Source organism: Molothrus aeneus, chromosome 28, assembly GCF_037042795.1.
Source record: "Molothrus aeneus isolate 106 chromosome 28, BPBGC_Maene_1.0, whole genome shotgun sequence".
Lineage (NCBI taxonomy): Eukaryota > Metazoa > Chordata > Aves > Passeriformes > Icteridae > Molothrus > Molothrus aeneus.
Genome location: NC_089673.1, coordinates 3,031,118 through 3,049,641, shown reverse-complemented (window position 1 = coordinate 3,049,641; position 18,524 = coordinate 3,031,118). Strand labels below are relative to the sequence as shown.

The 18,524-nt window shown below is 43.7% G+C and overlaps 1 protein-coding gene across 4 annotated transcripts; it reads left to right on the top strand.

Annotated features, from left to right (window-relative positions):
• Positions 1–302: 302 nt before the first annotated feature.
• TOP2A (DNA topoisomerase II alpha) lies at positions 303–18,235 on the top strand. Of its 4 annotated transcripts, none has more exons than XM_066566915.1 (35): positions 303–335; positions 640–783; positions 944–1,034; positions 1,452–1,515; positions 1,962–2,107; positions 2,678–2,775; positions 3,062–3,274; positions 3,476–3,649; positions 3,839–3,940; positions 4,414–4,551; positions 4,663–4,801; positions 5,083–5,240; positions 5,639–5,764; positions 6,208–6,318; positions 6,410–6,515; positions 6,892–7,001; positions 7,717–7,809; positions 8,283–8,397; positions 8,697–8,818; positions 9,390–9,538; positions 9,849–10,080; positions 10,209–10,343; positions 10,439–10,639; positions 11,194–11,389; positions 12,630–12,721; positions 12,917–13,051; positions 13,171–13,254; positions 13,357–13,554; positions 14,480–14,585; positions 14,881–15,021; positions 15,454–15,598; positions 15,727–15,794; positions 15,913–16,032; positions 17,002–17,201; positions 17,647–18,235. In XM_066566915.1, the coding sequence occupies exons 1-35, from the start codon at positions 303–305 to the stop codon at positions 17,782–17,784; spliced, it is 4,623 nt and encodes a 1,540-aa protein (XP_066423012.1). In that variant the 3' UTR covers positions 17,785–18,235. The 4 variants fall into 4 exon arrangements, with proteins under 4 accessions (XP_066423012.1, XP_066423009.1, XP_066423010.1 ...); XM_066566912.1 differs by having other exon boundaries at positions 12,908–13,051; positions 15,727–15,788; XM_066566913.1 differs by having other exon boundaries at positions 12,908–13,051; positions 15,727–15,788; positions 15,907–16,032.
• The last annotated feature ends 289 nt before the right edge of the window (positions 18,236–18,524 follow it).

The following is an 18,524-nucleotide window of genomic DNA, read 5'->3' as shown; positions in this document are numbered from 1 at the left end:
GCCTCGGCGCCCTCCCTTTCGCTTCTCTATTGGTCAATTCTGCTGCCAATCTCACCGCTCCCCCTCCCGACTGGCCGGTTTGAACGCGCGGTGCGGCCTCTGATTGGTCGGAGGGCGGGCAGAGAGCTAGCCGTGTGCCCGCCCTCGCGCTGCGATTGGCAGAGCGCAGGGAGCCGCGGGCGCGGATTGGCTGCGCGTTTCGGCGGGACGAGCGGAGGTTTGAAGGGAACGTTGGCACCGCCATCACCGCCTCAGCCGCTATCGCCGCTGCCACCGCCGCTGCCACAGCCGCTACCACCGCCATGGAGCTCTCGCAGTCCCAGTCGCCCCTCCGGGTATGTCCTGCGACCGCTGCCCGCGACCCTGCGGGACTTCGTGATCCAACGGCACGCCGTCCCCTCAGGGTCTCGGGCACCCGCAAGTTCTCCCTGGTTCCCCTCAGCATCTCCCCGGGTCCTTCACAGCCCCCCTTGGGTCTCCTCAGGGTCTCCCCGGGCTCCTCTCTCTGCCCTTTCCCCAGCCCTCACTGTTCTCAGATTCTCCGCCCCTCTGCGATTGCTGTTCTCTTCCATTCCCCGGCCTGGCCCCTTCTTGTTCCCCCGGTGCTCCCCCTCACCGCCGCTGCCTTTCCCCCCACAGCCCGCCAACGAGAACATCGTGGTGGGCAAGCCCGATGGCCCCAAGAAGCTCTCGGTGGAGCACATCTACCAGAAGAAGACGCAGCTGGAGCACATCCTGCTCCGGCCAGACACCTACATCGGCTCCGTGGAGCTCGTCACCCAGGTAGGAGCAGGGGGCAGCGGGGCTGAGCCCCCCGAGCACCTCGGGGCAGGCGGGGAGTCTTTAGCAGCTGTTTACAAAGCACAAAACATCTGCTTATCAATCACAAATGGCACAAAGGAGGGGCTGTACCTGGGCACTTACAAATTCCTTTTTTTTTCAGCAAATGTGGGTTTATGATGAAGGCATTGGCCTCAACTGCAGAGATGTGACCTTTGTGCCTGGCTTGTACAAAATCTTTGATGAGATTCTGGGTAAGCTGACAGATCCATTGAGTCCGTGAGTGACGGGTTATTAACGGGGGTTGAATGGAAGAAACTGGAGCTAAACATAAATTATCAAGAACTTATTGGCAGTGCTTAATAGCAAGCCATTCATGGGAAACAAACGAAAAGAAAAAATTCAAAAATCTAATTACAAACCTGATTTCGTTCTGCCCAAAATTCTGCCTTTTATGTCAATGGTTGCACTGGAGAAATTCAGAGGTCATTTCCAACCTTCCTAATTCCATGATCATTTGTAGTCCTCTTTGTAATTTGCAAAATGTTTTCATGCTGAGGTGATTATTAGTAACACTGTAGTGAGTTTTCGTGTTCATTCTACTGGAACACTTCATAGTTTTCCCTTGATTGAGACTGTAATAAAAAACCAATATTCTCTTTCCTTTACAGTCAATGCCGCAGACAACAAGCAGAGGGATAAAAACATGTCGTGCATTAAAGTCACAATTGATGTGTAAGTTTGGTTTCATTGTTTTTGGTTGCCTCCAGCTGTTCTGCAAAGCTGAGGTGGCACTGCAGGGCTGTGGGGCTGATCCAAGATAGACCAAATTTCATTCACCAGTTGTGAAAGCCTTTCTCTCTGCTTAGTGCCCTGGTCTCTTACAGAGGGCTGACTGGGGAAACAGCTCTTTTGTTGCTGTGGTTTTCCACCTCTTCCTCTCCCTGTTTATCTTGATTGAGCACAGACAGGGTTTTGGTGTGTGGGTCCATTTCAGAGCTAGCATGTGCAGATCTGGTCATTTCTGTGTTGCCTGTCCCCCCTCTGCTGGCAGCTGCTGCACTTGCTGAGCACAGATTCGTTCCTGGTGAAATGGTGCCTTTCCCCAGAGCCTTTTGGTGACTTCTTTCTTATCTCAGCCATTTGCAGCCTTAAAAACAGACTTTTCTTTCCCTCCCCAGAGAGAATAACACAATCAGTGTGTGGAACAATGGGAAAGGCATCCCAGTTGTTGAACACAAAGTGGAGAAGGTTTATGTGCCTGCTCTGATCTTTGGACAGCTGCTGACATCCAGCAACTATGATGACAATGAGAAGAAAGTCACAGGTGAGGAAGGCTCAGATGTGCACTAATTTCTCTTGAGCAGCTCCAAGTGTGTGACCTGAACTAGAAAGGGCAGGAAGGGGATCCTTGATACAGCATGAAAACTGAAAGAGGGGAAATTTAGCTGAGATATATGGAAGAAATTCCTCTCTGTGAGTGTGGTGAGGCCCTGGCACAGGTTGCCCAGAGAAGCTGTGGCTGCCTCATCCCTGCAAGTGTCTAAAGCCAGGTTGGACAGGCTCGAAGCAGTCTGTGCTTTAAGGTCCCTTCCAACCCAAACCATTCTGTGATGCTATGAAAATGACATTCTGAATCTATCAGAGAAGTCTCTGTGCTCTGTTTAATCATAACAACAGTGCAAACATGGGAACAGGGAAAATTGTCTTTGAATATTCTCTTAAACCCTAATTTAATCAAAGTTTGTAGTTGCATACTGAGCTTGTTGAATACTGTTGCTTGTTGACAGTTGTCTTTGGATTGGGTGGACATTGACAAACTCCAGTCAGTCTTGGATTCTTTTAGATGGTTTTGGACAAAGAGAATAACACAAGTCTGTGTTCCTTCTAATTCCAGGGGGGAGAAATGGTTATGGAGCCAAACTGTGCAACATATTCAGCACAAAATTTACTGTGGAAACTGGATGTCATGAATACAAAAAGTTATTCAAGCAGGTAGGAGCACTTTTCTTTCCAGGGAGTTTATACCTGAGGTTTTCAAATGAGACCCTCAGGTTTTGCTTCAAAATTCTAGTTCAGTGTGATTAGAGTAAATTTGACCCACAAAATGTAATTCAAAGTAATAATGAAATTAGCAGACAGCATGAGAATCTGGTTTTTAACCAGAGTTTTTGTTTAATTAAAGATATCTAAAACACATAAACCATCTTACTGTTTTTAAAAACGAAGGTAGTTATGTGTGTGTGTTTGACTTGCAACTCACCAAAGCTCCTTTCCTCAGACCTGGACAGACAACATGGGAAAGGCTGGAGAAATGAAGCTGAAATACTTTGATGGAGATGATTACACCTGTGTCACTTTCCAACCTGATCTGTCCAAATTCAAAATGACTGTTCTGGATAAGGACATTGTAGCACTGATGTCTAGAAGAGCTTATGATATTGCTGGATCCACAAAGGATGTCAAAGTTTTCCTGAATGGACAGAGGCTTCCTGTAAGTGAGCATTGAAAAGAAACACAAATATCTGCTTTTCTTTTTTTCCATGCCATTTAACCAGTGAGATTCTTTTGAGGCCATTCCTGTCATCACACAGAGCAAAGGAACACATGCAGGAGGGATTTTTTGCAGGAGGATGTGAATTAAGTATTTATAGGAGCTTTTATCAACCAGTTGTCTGCTCTCATCTGCGTGCAGGTGAAAGGATTCCGCAGCTATGTGGATCTCTATCTGAAGGACAAGGTCGATGAAACTGGGAATGCACTTAAAGTTATCCATGAGGAAGTCAATTCCCGATGGGAAGTGTGCTTGACTTTGAGTGAAAAAGGCTTCCAGCAAGTCAGCTTTGTTAACAGCATTGCCACCACAAAGGTAACCCCTTAGTATGTTTGATCAAACTTGTGCCCTGTTCTTCAACCTGAATATTCTTGGTTATTTGTAAGTGTACACATGTTAGTGAAAAATAATGTTGCAAAGGATGTGCTTAAAGTTTTAAATAGATATTTCTATTTTTGTGGGTTTAGTGGCCTCAGTCTCAGATCCTTGTCCCATTCTCCTCAGGGTGGCAGGCACGTTGATTATGTGGCTGACCAGCTCGTGACGAAAATCATTGATGTTGTGAAAAAGAAGAACAAAAACGGAGTTGGAGTGAAGCCCTTCCAGGTACAATGTCAGAATTTTCCAAGTGGGAAGCACAACTTGAGCGTTACTGCAAATTGTAACTTCAGCTTAATGCATAGCTGCGTTAATTAATAACACATTTTCATTGTGCAGACATTTCATTGTGCAAATTGTAACTTCAGCTTAATGCATAGGTGCATTAATTAATAACACATTTTCGTTGTGCAGACAATATGTAGAAGATTGCTAATTATAGAAGTCTCATATTGTCCAATTTAAGCCAATTAACTTCCCTTTGCAAGTCAGTGTAGATGCACTAAACCTCACTATCTGTTAGATTACACCTATTGAGGTGCAGAGATGATGCCAATTCTTGACATTCTAAATCATCTAACATTTCATGAATGTTGATTAGCTGTTCAAAATTAACAAAATATCTGTGAAAATTCCCAACTTTACAGTGCTGAGTGTTCCTTCACTGTACAGTGTGTGATCCTTGTTGTATTTAACTACAGGTGAAGAACCACATGTGGATTTTTGTGAATGCCTTAATTGAAAATCCAACCTTTGACTCTCAGACTAAGGAGAACATGACTCTGCAGGCAAAGAACTTTGGCTCTACCTGTAAACTGAGTGAAAAATTCATTAAGGGTGTAAGTCCTGATGTGCATGGGCAGTCAAGATGGCTGTAAAAAACACGTAACAAAAGTTTCTGTCACTGCTGAGGCTTTTCCCACAACTTTGGATTGGGTTTTGTGTTGCAGGCAGTTGGCTGTGGCATTGTTGAAAGTATCCTAAATTGGGTAAAATTTAAAGCTCAGAACCAGCTGAATAAGAAATGTTCAGCTGTGAAACACTCCAAGATTAAGGGTGTTCCAAAACTGGATGATGCCAACGATGCTGGTAAGTGGTTGACATCCTTTGTAACCAGTTCATTGAAAAACAGTTAAAACTTGTTCCTTGAACAAAAGCTTTGTCTCCTAAGGAGAAGTGAGAAGAGAAAACCTGTCATTATAGTTTTACTCCCATTTTACAGTCCCATTTACTATGATTATCCCCACTTACTGTGTGCAGTGCCAAAAAAACTGCCTTAAAAGATTATTTATACTTGTTCAGTCGTGAATGTGCAGCCTTGGATTTCATTTTTTTAAGTAGAGAACTGACTCAATTTTCTTCTTTTTTAGGCAGCAAGAATTCTTTAGATTGTACACTGATCCTGACTGAGGGAGACTCAGCCAAAACTCTGGCTGTCTCTGGTCTGGGAGTGGTTGGTAGAGACAAATATGGAGTATTTCCTCTCCGTGGGAAAATCCTCAATGTCAGGGAAGCTTCTCACAAGCAGGTTGGTTGGAAAATGGTTACAGTTACGTGGTGGAAGGTGTGGTGTGATTTGTGCAATGACTCGGTGCAGCTGCACCTGAAGCACTGGAACTCCAAGGAGCAGTGTCTGAAACACTTCCCTCAGCTTGAGCCTGCCTCACTGGTTAAGTGGGAATATTGATTAAGTCCTGCTCAGTGATTTGCCTGAGGGGATAATATTCATTCCCAATGTTGTGCATTGGGAAATGTTTTGAATTATCTAGAGTAATTTAACCATTAGAAATTATACATTTCTGAACAGCAAAAAAAACGCAGCAGGACAGAGCTCAGCCAATGATTCACTTATGGATAACTTTATACTTTCTTGAGCTACATTTTGAGTCTGAAAGACAAGTTTTTTTTCTGTGTGATCTCTTTCAGATTATGGAAAATGCTGAAATCAACAACATCATCAAGATTGTGGGTTTGCAGTATAAAAAGAACTATGAAGATCAAGAATCTTTAAAAAGTCTTCGCTATGGAAAGATTATGATCATGACAGATCAGGTTAGGTTCATTAAAATTGAAAGTTGGGAGAGGATAACAATTAGTACTTAAATAAAGAGATAGGAAGAAAATATTTCTCTAACTGCTGCTATTGTTGTACCTAATTCTCTGGGTTCCTTTTTCCTATTTTACATTTTTGTGGGTGAAAATGTCTTTTCAGCCACAAAAAAAGTAAAATGCTGAGTTACATCAATCAGCCAAACACTGTCTCTCCATTCTGCTGATTCAAAGTCTTTGACCAGTCCTTGACACCTTTTTTCACCAAGAATACCTTTTCTGTTTCTCTTCATTTTCAGCAATTAACACATGGCCACCTTTTTAGAGGTGAAAGTTAATAGGGTCAGCTGGAATTACAGAGTTACTTACTATTAAGCCAACAATTGTCATTTCCATCATTCTATTATAAAATATGGTTTGTTTTTTTTTTTTATTTTAAAATTCAGGATCAGGATGGATCACACATCAAAGGTTTGCTGATTAACTTCATCCATCACAATTGGCCATCTCTTCTAAGACACAATTTTTTGGAGGAATTCATTACTCCCATCATAAAGGTGAGGGCTGGGGGAGGATGAGGTGAATGACTGAGGATCTGTTACCCAAAAATGCCTTTCATTTCACAGTTAAAATGTTTGTCCGTTGTAGGCCTTTAAAAATAAAGAAGAAATTGCATTCTACAGCATTCCTGAGTTTGAAGAATGGAAAGCCAATACCCAGAACTACAACTCATGGAAAATCAAGTACTACAAAGGTTTGTAAAACTTAATATGGGGAAACTGATCCAAGTGAGAGCATTTATGATTTGCTGCAGTCAATCCTGCTTTGCAGAAAGGATTTGGGTGTCCTCCAAGTCTCTTCCCTCCTATGATATTCCAATTAGATTTCAGATATCTACAGGAATTACAGACAAAATCCAAAACTACTACATGCCACTGCTCACCTAGTTGTAATTCTTATGGCTTTTGTGATACATCTCGTTTTGAAATAACTTAAGTTTTCAGCAAGTCATCTTCACACTGCATGTTCATATGATGCATCACAAAAACTGGGCATACCAAAATATTTCTTTGAATTGGAACTTAATTTAAGCAGAAAAGTCATTCGGATTACCTCTCCTGTCCCTGCAGGTTTGGGTACCAGCACGTCAAAGGAGGCCAAAGAATACTTTGCAGATATGGCAAAACACCGAATTGGCTTCAAATATTCTGGGCCTGAAGATGATGCTGCGATCACCCTGGTAACAAACACTTGATTTAATTGCTGACTTACTACCTTTGGTATTTCACCTTGTAGAGTGCTCTGTATTTTCTCTTAAAATGCTCTTGGAAGCCTTTGGGCTGGAGACAATGTCTGTGTTACCAAGGCTACAGCTTTAGTTGAACCAGGAGCGGCGAATCTGCCCCTCAACCTCAGGGCAAGAGTACCCTTTTAGTGATGGGCTTTAAATATAGCTTGGAACAAACTGATCACTACAAACCAATTGACATTTTCAGACACAATAGTAAATATTCCTTCAACATTTTTCTGTGTATTCTGCTGCAGTTTTTTTCCAAGTTAGATCTCCCCTTCTTCCCTCAGTGCAAAGCAGTGGGTTAAATTAGTCCTTCTTTCTGTGAACTTCACCTTAGCTGGTCTTGATTCTTAAATATTCAGAGTTGTTAGGCAATGTCAAAAAATCAAGTTTTTCCCCTCAAATCTGCTTTAGTCTTTTGTTATTGTATTAAAAATCTGTAAATTTAAACCTAACTACTCTGTCTTCTACAGAGTGGTGGAAATTATGCTCTTAATATGTTTAGCTACAGAAAGCTTTTATTGCATTTCTTGGGCTCTTAAATCAGCCTGTTTAGCATGTTGTTCTCCTGGGTAAGCTCTTCCTTTTTCTCAAGTGATCCAATAGTGCACAACCACAGAATGTTCTGGAATTGAGTTACTTTTCATTTTGTAACATGCAGGCCTTTAGCAAGAAGAAGATAGAAGAGCGAAAGGAGTGGCTGACTAATTTCATGGAGGATAGAAGACAACGGAAGCTGCACGGTCTACCAGAGGTAAAAGGTTTATGTTTATAAGGAAACTGGTTTCCAGTCTCTGCCTGGGGCTGTTCTCAGCTTCATCCCAGCACACCAGAGCTGCACACAGCTCAGTCAGTGAGTCAGGTCCGGATTAAAGGACGTTGAAAATGTGTCAGGATTTTGCAGAACAGCTTCTTCTCTCATCTTATCAGTGTAGCCTCATTGTCAATTATCCAACTGTCAACTTCATTTTTAACTCTCATCTTTCAAGTTGCTGTATCAATAGGAAAATGATAACTCAAGCAGAGGAAAATAAAGTCTTTATTTCCACCAAAATGGTGGAAATAATGCATCCTGGGAAGTGTTTCCCTTTGCCATGCAAAGAGTGTCATCACTTGAACTGTATTTAGCTGGTCTTACAAGGGATTCCCATTTCAGTGAAACTAGCCAAGAAACTGATTAGGCCCTGTTAAAATTAAGGCAATCTTCTCTCTGCTTTTTTTTGTCAGGAATACCTGTATGGGAAAAACACTGATTACCTGACATACAATGACTTCATCAACAAGGAGTTAGTGCTGTTCTCAAACTCAGATAATGAAAGATCAATCCCATCACTGGTTGATGGTAAGTGATTGATAAGTTGTGATTCTGCATGGTGTATCCCCAGAACTGAGGAAATGGGTGTTTGATGTCCCATCAGAGCCAGGAAACCTGCTGAGGTGTCAGGGTCAGCATCCTGAAGTCTGTTTTCTGCTTAAGAGTTCTTTCATCATTGGATGAAATATCTTGTCCATTTTGTAGTATATTATTGCCAGTACCTTACTCAGCTGGTACAGAATCTTTAAGTAGTTCTTGCATCTCTAGAGAGCCAAATGCATCACATCACATGTTCTAACCACGAGGTCTTTTCTATTTTCACACAGGTTTGAAGCCAGGCCAGAGGAAGGTTTTGTTCACCTGTTTCAAACGGAACGATAAGCGGGAGGTGAAGGTTGCTCAGCTGGCTGGTTCTGTAGCTGAGATGTCCTCATACCATCATGGTGAGGTAAGAACCTGCCTGGGTGTGCAAAACACTCTAAAGGAAAGGCAAAAAGCCCTTCTGTTGATGTGAGTTACAATGCCTCTAAAGCAGAATTAGGTGTTTGGGTGTGCACACCAAATGGAAGTTGCTCTTTAGCTGTTTCCACAATTAATTCTTCAGTATTAATTTAATCTGATGTTCATCACTCTGCCTGTCCTGTCTGGACATCATGGGAGCATAGTTCATTCAAAAAGCGGAACAAGAAAACTCTACTTAATTTGTGATGGACTTAGGCAGATGTTAATAACCTTTCTGCTTGGGTCAGGAAAAGTTAAGCACTACCACAAGGTTCTCTGTGGAGACTGACAGAATCTTTCACTGGAGGTTTCAGAGCAGGTAGACAGCAATAGATAGAGACATGGGTCACTAGAACATTTCAGATGGTCTTGGGATGCATTTTCCTTGAATTTCCTCCAGTATTTCATCAATGGAGTTTATCCTCTGTATCAGTTAAATTCTTGGTGTGAATGTTGCCTTACTTGTCCGTCCCCTGAACCATTCTGCATTGCACAGCTTTGCACCTCCTTTATTGCAGGCTGCACTGATGATGACCATCATTAACTTGGCTCAAAACTTTGTGGGCAGCAACAACCTCAACTTGCTCCAGCCCATTGGTCAGTTTGGCACAAGGCTGCACGGGGGCAAAGACTCTGCCAGCCCTCGATACATCTTCACCATGCTCAGGTCAGCATTCCTAAGTTCTTACTGTACTAAAGGACTCCATTTTACAGCAATTAGAATGAAAAACAAATTGGATTTTTCCCTTTAAAACTTTGGGCTATACTTGCATGCTCAGAGTAGCAACAATTGAAATGAGATTCAGGTGCTAGGTTTCATTGTGGAAACGTGGCTATCAGCACAGAGAATATGGAAATGGAAGCAGAACCAAAGGGAGACATTTGGGTGGGATAATAAAAATTAAGGAGGTTTCTTTTTGCATGGCAGTCATGTTCTGTAGCAAGAATTTGGGCTTAAATTCCCTTCTCTGTTCCAGTCCCCTGGCACGCCTGGTGTTCCCACCAATGGATGACAACATCCTGAGGTTCCTCTATGATGACAACCAGCGTGTGGAGCCAGAGTGGTACATGCCCATCATTCCAATGGTGCTGGTCAATGGAGCTGAAGGGATTGGCACTGGCTGGGCCTGTAAAATCCCCAACTTTGATATCAGGGAAGTTGTTAACAATATCCGTCGGCTGATGGATGGAGAAGAGCCACTGCCAATGGTAAATAATATAATTAAAAAACAAATGTCTTGCTTGTTAGTTTATTGAGCTCATATTGAGTATTTTATGGGCATTCTTAAAAAAAGAGGCATCCACACAAAGCTGAATCCAGTGTTTTTGCTCCTCAGCTTCCCAGTTACAAGAATTTCAAGGGCACCATAGATGAGCTGGGGCCTAATCAGTATGTGATAAGTGGTGAAGTGTCCATCCTTGATTCTACAACCATTGAGATCACTGAGCTGCCTGTCAGAACATGGACACAGGTAATAAACAGGGAATCTGCTCTGGAATATCGACTTTGCTCTTTAAAGCAAGAAGTGAGTAGTGGGTTTAGATCTGACTTTGTTTCTTTCCTCAGACATATAAAGAGCAGGTTCTGGAGCCGATGTTGAATGGCACTGAGAAGACCCCCCCTCTAATCACAGACTACAAAGAATATCACACAGACACCACGGTGAGGTTTGTGGTGAAGATGACTGAAGATAAACTAGCAGAAGCCGAAGCTGTGGGGCTGCATAAGGTCTTCAAACTCCAAACAAGTTTAACGTGCAACTCCATGGTACGTGACAGATTTTGCTGAAGGAATTTCTTGGTTTAACTCAGACTCTGTGGACAGCTGCAGTCGTTGCGTGAAACAAAAATCCTCTTTGGCAGTAACCTATTCACTTCGATTTTTCTGCTGTTACTGGTTTTAAATCAGCTTTCAAAGGTCAAGAGCCTGGCTTGGGAGTGGGTCCAGAGTGGATGGTTTGCCTGAAGGAGGCAAAATGATCTGAAATCACAGTTTGCAGAGCTCTGTGAGCCAGCAGCAGGGGCACTGAACGTCTGGTTCCTGACAATGTGTGAAGCTTTGATGCGAGATGTTTGTCCTGCACAGAGCTCTAAGATTGAAGTAACCTTAACTCTACTGCTTGTATTCAAGAACACTGAAATTCTAAAATTGTCTCTGCTGCTGTGCTCACAAACTGAAGTAGTTTTAGAACAACACTGAGATTTGATAATTTGTTGGTTACTAATCCGGTGGTACCATCACACCTGTGTTACAGGTGACTTTCAGTGGGTCTGGAATCAGTTTTATCATCATAACACCCCTGTTCTTTCATTTTCCTCCAGGTTCTTTTTGACCATGTCGGCTTTCTCAAGAAATACGACTCTCCGCAGGATATTCTTAAGGAGTTCTTTGAACTCCGGCTCCGATATTACAACCTGAGGAAGGAATGGCTCATTGGGATGCTGGGTGCTGAGTCTGCAAAGCTGAGCAACCAGGCTCGCTTCATCCTGGAGAAAATAGATGGCAAAATTGTGATTGGTATGTTGTTCTTGGTGACTGGGATTGGAACTGGGAGAACTGGGTGATCTCTTGAGCTCTGTCAGCACCCCCTCAGCCCCAGGCTGGTTTTTACAAACCACACCAGGGCTTATCTCTGTTCTTGTGACATCTAAGAGGAAAATGCTTCACAGAGTATCCTTGGTCTGTGTATTATACACATAATAATGACAATGGGATACTTATGTAGCTTACCTGCTCTGTGTTTGAGAATTTTTGAGAGAATTTTTTAATAGTTTAGCAATCATTCCCATTTATTTCTGACTTGGGAGGAGTAAGAGTTAATTATTTGTGGGTTTAGAAAGGGGCAGTGTTTGCTGTTAAATGCATTCTTAAGAATCTGTATCTCTCTCCATTATCTTTGTGAACCTCTGCAAAAATACTCCAAATCACGTTCTCAGTGGACTGGGGGTTTCAAACTTAGATGATACTCAAGCAGCAGCATCTGAGAATCATGAGCTGGAAAAGGAAGCAGATCTTTGTTCCCAACATTCACATTTTTCAATCAACTTTTCCCCCTCGGTGTAAAAGCCGGGCTGTGTTCCGCTGCCTTCACGGCCAGACAACGTGTCATAAGATGCTTTGTGGTTTGTGTCTGAAGGCAGCCCAGTAATCCCAGCAGCTCTAGTCTGTCTGACTGAACTCAGGAAGAGAAATAATTCCCTTGAAATGCATTTTCTTGGGTTTTTTTGTAATAAGTAGTTCCAAGGCTGCCAGAGCTGGTTTCATTTGTATTTGTGTCTCATGGTTGATGGTTTCTGATATCTTAAAAAGGAGCAAATTCCAGCTGAAGCATTTCCAGTGGTTGAGCACTTAGAGCATAAATTTCCTGGGTGATGTCTAATGAGGTGCAAGCTATACCAAGCTATCAAGGATTTCTTTCTCCACCTGATGTTTATACCATCATACCTTTTTTCCCCCAAGTTCAAAAACTACTTAAAACTGGGGAAATGCATGTATGGAAACAAAGACAAATATTAAAACTGTTTTGGCTGGTACAGGAGCAATGCTTCCCTGACAAATCTCCTGCTAAAGAGGAGTTTTTCAGGTGTTGTTCAGGCTCTTCCACATGTCCCAGCTGTGATGTGGAAAGGCTGGTTTGGAGCTCTGTAGGATGCTCAGCAGCTTCAGCCACAGCATCCAAACTGTAAAGCTCATCTGTCACTCCTAACAGCCACTGGTAGTGGGCATTGAGTGACAATCCTGAAACGTCTGTTTGCAGAGAACAAACCCAAGAAAGAGCTGATTCAAGTTCTCATCCAAAGAGGGTACGAGTCTGATCCAGTGAAGGCTTGGAAGGAGGCTCAGAACAAGGTAATGCCTCAGTCATCCTCTGAATATGCCCAAACTGGCCCTGAGCTCTGAGGCTTTGTAATCCTCAGAGAGGCCCAAGTTGCTTTTCAGTTAGCAGGATTCCAAGAGCTTCCGTGTTTGATCAGTAGCCCTACCCATGTGTGTCAGGGTTTTTGTTGACTGTGTTTGTTTCAAATCCACTTTTAGGATGAAGAGGAGGAAGAGGAGAAAGAGAGTGACAAAGAATCAGCTGCAGCCTCTGGCCCTGACTTCAACTACCTGCTGAACATGCCCCTGTGGTATCTGACCAAGGAGAAGAAAGATGAGCTCTGCAAGCAGAGGGATAACAAAGTATGTGCCTTCCTTTCCTTATAAAAGCATTATATTTACAATATATTATGTGTTATACAGGTTATTTTTGGCTGGTGGATTGCAATGTGTTATTGATGATTATCTGGGATTCCCTTTAGGAAAAGGAGCTGGAAAACCTGAAGAGGAAGAGTCCCTCTGACCTGTGGAAGGAAGACCTTGCTGCCTTCATTGAAGAACTCGATGTATGTCAATGCTCAGTGCAGAAAATCAACTCCCTCATCTTATCCACCAGCCCTTTATTGACTTTTGTATTTCTTTGTGTTATTTTATGCTCCCCTCTGCAGGTAGTGGAGGCCAAGCAAGCACAGGATGAGAGTGCAGGGATTGTTGGCAAACCTCTGAAGGTGAAAGGAGGGAAAGCAAAGGTGAAGAAGGCCCAGCTGGCAGAAGTGATGCCATCCCCTCATGGCATCAGGGTTGTTCCTCGGATCACTGCTGAGATGAAGGCAGAGGCAGAGAAGAAAACTAAGAAGAAAGTAAAGGTAAAAAGGAATATTCCAAATGCTCCATCTTCTTTTACACCCTCTTCAATACAGTCCTAAAAATGTGAGTCCTTGTTAGCTGGACTTGTCCTGTTGAAGCAGTTATTCAAGGAGAGGGACAGGACCCATCCTGAGGATTTGGGAACCACTGGGAATAGGGGTATCTCAGTCTGAAGGAGAACAGACTCACATATCAGGAGGTGGCTTAGAGGGAGATTTTTTGGCACATTGCACTGCCAGGGATGGGCTGGTAGCTCAGAAAGGGGGGTGGATGTAAGTAAGGTTGTTCCAGGTGTCTTGGGAATTTGATAAACCCTCTAGCAGGCAGGAAGCACAGCCAGTACATTCCCTTCTCCAGAACAGCCTTTACATATCCTGCAATGCTTTCACCCACTTAATGCCATCATTGTTCTCTCTATCAAGGAGATAAAAAAGATTGAACTCTTTTTATAGGACTAGTTGAAATTGTGTCATTCAGCCATTTCCAACAGAGAGATATAACCCATCCCTTCACCTGTTTGACCCTGGAAGCCATACAGGTCACTCTTTTCCTCCAAATGATTCCACCCAACAGTTTTTCCAAATAATTCTTGCTTTTGTTTTGATCCCACCCTGTCCTGTCCTGCATCCCCATCCCCCCCCAGAGCCAGCACACAGCAGCAGGACCAGAGTGCTCAGGAGTGGGGCCAGAGTTCCTGTTTTTGTTCATGTTGGATTTTGCCTTTTAAGTCACCTGATCTGGGGGCAGATCCTGTCCAATTTACAGATCTGTCTGTAATCAATTCTACACATAGTTTATTTTACAGACTTAGATTTCTTGTACCACTACTTTACATTGCTAAAATAAGCAGCTCCTTCCTCCATTACCCCATGTGCCTCTTCTCTGTGAGCTGACTCACTGTTTGGTATCTGCTTGCATCTGCAGAGTGAAAAAACTGAATTTGATGAGAATCAGGATGAAAACACATCCGGAGAGAAGGAGACTGCAGGCCTGAAGAAGAAATTAGCACAGAAGCTGAAGACTGAGCAAGGTAAATGCTTTGATTTTATTCCCTCCAAGGAAAAGAGGGAAAGGGTTGTCAGTTTGGTTATCTGACCTCTTCCTGAAGGTGGTGAGCAACACCTAGGATCAGTAATTTTGGAAAAACTGGGTGAGAAAGTGATCCTGGATAACAGTCAAGCAGGATAGATTCCTATTTCTCTTTGTTTAAGCCAGAATCCTCTGAATTCAGTGTATTTCTAAGCTGAGCTTGAACTGCTGAGCCTGAACTAGATATACATGGAAGTTTGCTGGTTCATCCTGCACTGCCTCCCAATATTTTTCAGGAGCTAAGAGACAGGCCACTCTGCCTTTCAAGCCATTAAAGAAAACCAAGAAACGAAACCCTTGGTCTGACTCAGGGTCTGATTCAGAGTCTGACTTTGAAGCACCTCCTCAAAGAGAGCGAGTGGTTCGCCAGGCAGCAGGTGAGTGAGGACATGGATGCAGGAGAAGGATGGTCCTCCTTGTGGAGACTGGATAGGGACCTCCCAGAGCCTCAGATCACATTGAGAAATCATCTTTAAAAGGCCACTTTATTTTACTGTCTGAAACTATTAAATATTTCTACCGTTTGTGCACATTTTCAAGGAAAAGCAGAAATGGGCAACTAGAGAAATATGGCTATTTGGTTTAATTACACAACTGTCTTGGCACATGAAATGTGTTGTGGGTGAGGTTGGAAGACTCCAAATGACAGAACACATTTGTCATTTGGAGTCTTCTCCCTGGCAGACTCAGCATCTGCTTGTTTTTATTCAGATCTTTATTTTTTAATAACTGCAGCTAAAATATTGAAAAATAAACAGAGCTGCATATTGCCAAATGTGTAAAATAACACATCTGTGTTCTTCCATCAGCCAAAGTCAAGCCCATGGTCATTTCGGACTCGAATCACTCCAGCTCAGACGAGGACTCTGAATTCCAGGGTGACAGTGAAGGCAACTCTGAATCGGACACAAACTCGAAGAAAAAGGCTCCTCCCAAGCCCAAACCTGCTCCCAAGTGAGTATTTTTCCATAATCACTGGAAATTGTGCTTAATGCTACACAGAAGTTAAAAGCTATTTTTTTTTTACTCCCCTATTTAGTGCCTCATAAACTAAATTAAAATCTTGGGGTTTTGTTTTCCAGGGAAACCACTGAAAAAGCAGCAAAAGCTCCCAAGCAAAAGGCAGTGCCAAGTGCTGTTCCTGGTGAGTGTGAGACCTCTTAAACCACGTGGATTGCTCTATAATCCCTCAGCAGTGCACAGGGAAGAGCAGAGGGGATAATTTGGCTGTTTCAGGCTGACTTTCTGCTTTCCTTATCCTCTTCCAGTCCAAGATGTCCCTGAGGACAAGGTGAGCCAGGCTCCTGCAGCTCCATCCGTCCCAGTGCCGAGCACCAAGGCTGTGCCCAAAAAAACTGTAGCAGCCAAGAAGGCTGGAGCCACCAAGGGTAAGGGCAGCTCAGCAACATCAGGTTTTGAGAACAATTATAATTCCTGTGGGAAACAGTCCCGGTGATTTCGCTTGGCATTCCAGGGCCTGGGCAACCGGAGTTTGCATTTCAGCAAAGATCTGAGGTTTGTGGCAGAGGTTCTCTGGTTGTCATGTTTGAGGTCTGTTTCCAAACATATCGTGTTCTAGTTCATGTTGGACATGCTAGGAGGGAGGGAATTTTAGTTTGGGAACAGGAAAAGTGAATGCTTCCTACAGTGCTATGTAATACTTGGCAGGGATAATCCGAGTGGAATTTGTGTCTTGCAGTCAATGTCCTACTTCGTGTCTTTTTGGGAAGAAAGCAGGCAAGCTTTTGGGGGTAGTTTGATCTATTCAATGCTGGATCCATCTCATCCATCTCCAGCATTTGACTCAGGGATTTTTAAACCCCAGGCTTTGACACGATTTTGTATATTCCAAATGGAATCAACTCGGTGTTGATCCCAGCAGGAAAATAGTGTTACTTCCATTCCTAAACTGAGAAAGCATGTTATCACTCAGAAATGGCCTGAAATGAGCTGAACTGGAAGCTGTGCTTCAAGATGCTCTTTTAAAAAGTGAAAATATAGGTAAGAAGGAATGAGTTGTGTGTTTGGGAAATTCCTTCCTTGCTGTGCAGGATTTTGAAGGTCTGAGATGGGTTATGGAGCCTTGAGAGATCAGGACTTTTCAATCTGAAATAGGCTGTGAATTGCTTTGGGCACTCTTTAATTTGATCCTCTAAATGTAGCGGAACTGAGCAGATAAACAACCTCATTCCTCACCATCTGTGGAAGAAAGATCTTTCTAGAAAACCCAGCTTCAAACGGAGCCGACCTGCGCGCTGACCCCGCGGCAGCACGGAGCCTGTTGCTATTGGAAGTAATTCCCAAAGTGGGAATGAGAGAGCAGTGAAACAGGGGTTTAATACCATGTTCTGTTCCAGACAACCAGCCCTCCATCATGGATATCCTGGCCAAGAAAAAGGCTGCACCCAAAGCCAAGCCAGCAGCCAAGGATGGAGCCCTGCATGCCGGGGGTGACAACGCCAAGGGGAGGAAGGCTGTGAAGAGGCAGCCAAGCTCTTTGGATTCGGATTCCGATTCAGATTTTGGCTCAAAGCCTGCCAAATCTGTTGTATCAAAGGTTTGTGCAATGAGGGAACCTCAGAGTGTGGGGTGGGTTCTCCTGTCAGGAAAAGCTGGTGGAGGTTGAGCCTCTACCTGGGAGTGGGGAATGGGGAAGAGGAGGGTCGTAGAATCATGGAATATTCTGAGCTGGAAGTGACCCACAAGGATCATTGAGTCCAACTCCCAGCCCTGCACAGGAGACCCCAGCAATCCCACCCTGTGCCTGAGAGCATTTTCCAAACACTCCTGGAGCTGTGTCAGCCTTGGGGCTGTGACCATTCCCTGGGGAGCCTGGGCAGTGCCTGAGCACCCTCTGGGATAAAAAACTTTCCCCCATAAGGGTCAGACACCCCAGATCCTTGGCCTGCTCCCACTGTCCCCATGGCACAGCAGGCGTGTGGTACTCATCATGTTCCCTGTGGGTGCTCAGATCCATGATTCCTTTCCTGCTTTCTCTCCAGAAATCCAAGGTACAGGAAGACACCTTCACCATTGACTCTGGTGATGAAAGCCCTGCACCTCAGCCCCGTGCCAGGCCTGGCCGTGCCAAAAAACCCGTCCAGTACCTGGAGGAGTCCTCTGAGGACGACCTGTTTTGAGTTCTTAGGAAAATTTTAAACTCCAGATCCACAACAAGCCTTCAGCAGCGCTCCAGAACTCCCACCAAAGACCATCTCAGCCTAGGGAATCTTCACCAAATGTGAGCCACTCCAAAACTGTTCATTACTGGTGAACACAGCTGGTTTTTTCTTTGGTTTTAGATAAGTTAGATTTGTTTAAACAGGAACATCCCCTTTTTGGTGAACACTGGAGCCACGTGCCCAGCAAGTGCTGCCACACTTCCCTCTTCCCCATTATTTGACACTTTGTGGTCATTTTAGTGTTAAAGTTGACTTTAGAACATGCAAAATCCTTTAAAATTTATACATCCCTCTTGAAATATCTTATAGTACTAATACATTAATTTTTAGTTCTACTACCCAACTCAGGTGAGCTGGAGTCATGTTTCCAGCACTATTCCTTCACTATGTAAATATTTCTGTGTTTGTTCTTGTCCCGAGTTTGTTTGTTTAAGTATTTGTCTAATAAAAATGTTTGTACTTATTTTCTTCACTTCACCGTGGGTTTTTTGGGAAATAACAACTTCAGAGCTTGTGCTAAGCCCTCCCTCTGTCAGAGCAAAGGGCTTGGCACAAGCTCTGGGGGGTGCTGGGCTGGTTGGCCACTTCCCCACTGGCTGTGGCCACTGTGGCTCCACAGCTGAATTCTTGTGAACACCCCTGTGGTCCCCAGCACGGAGGGAGCTGCTTGCCCAGAGCAGCTGTGGCTGCCCCATCCC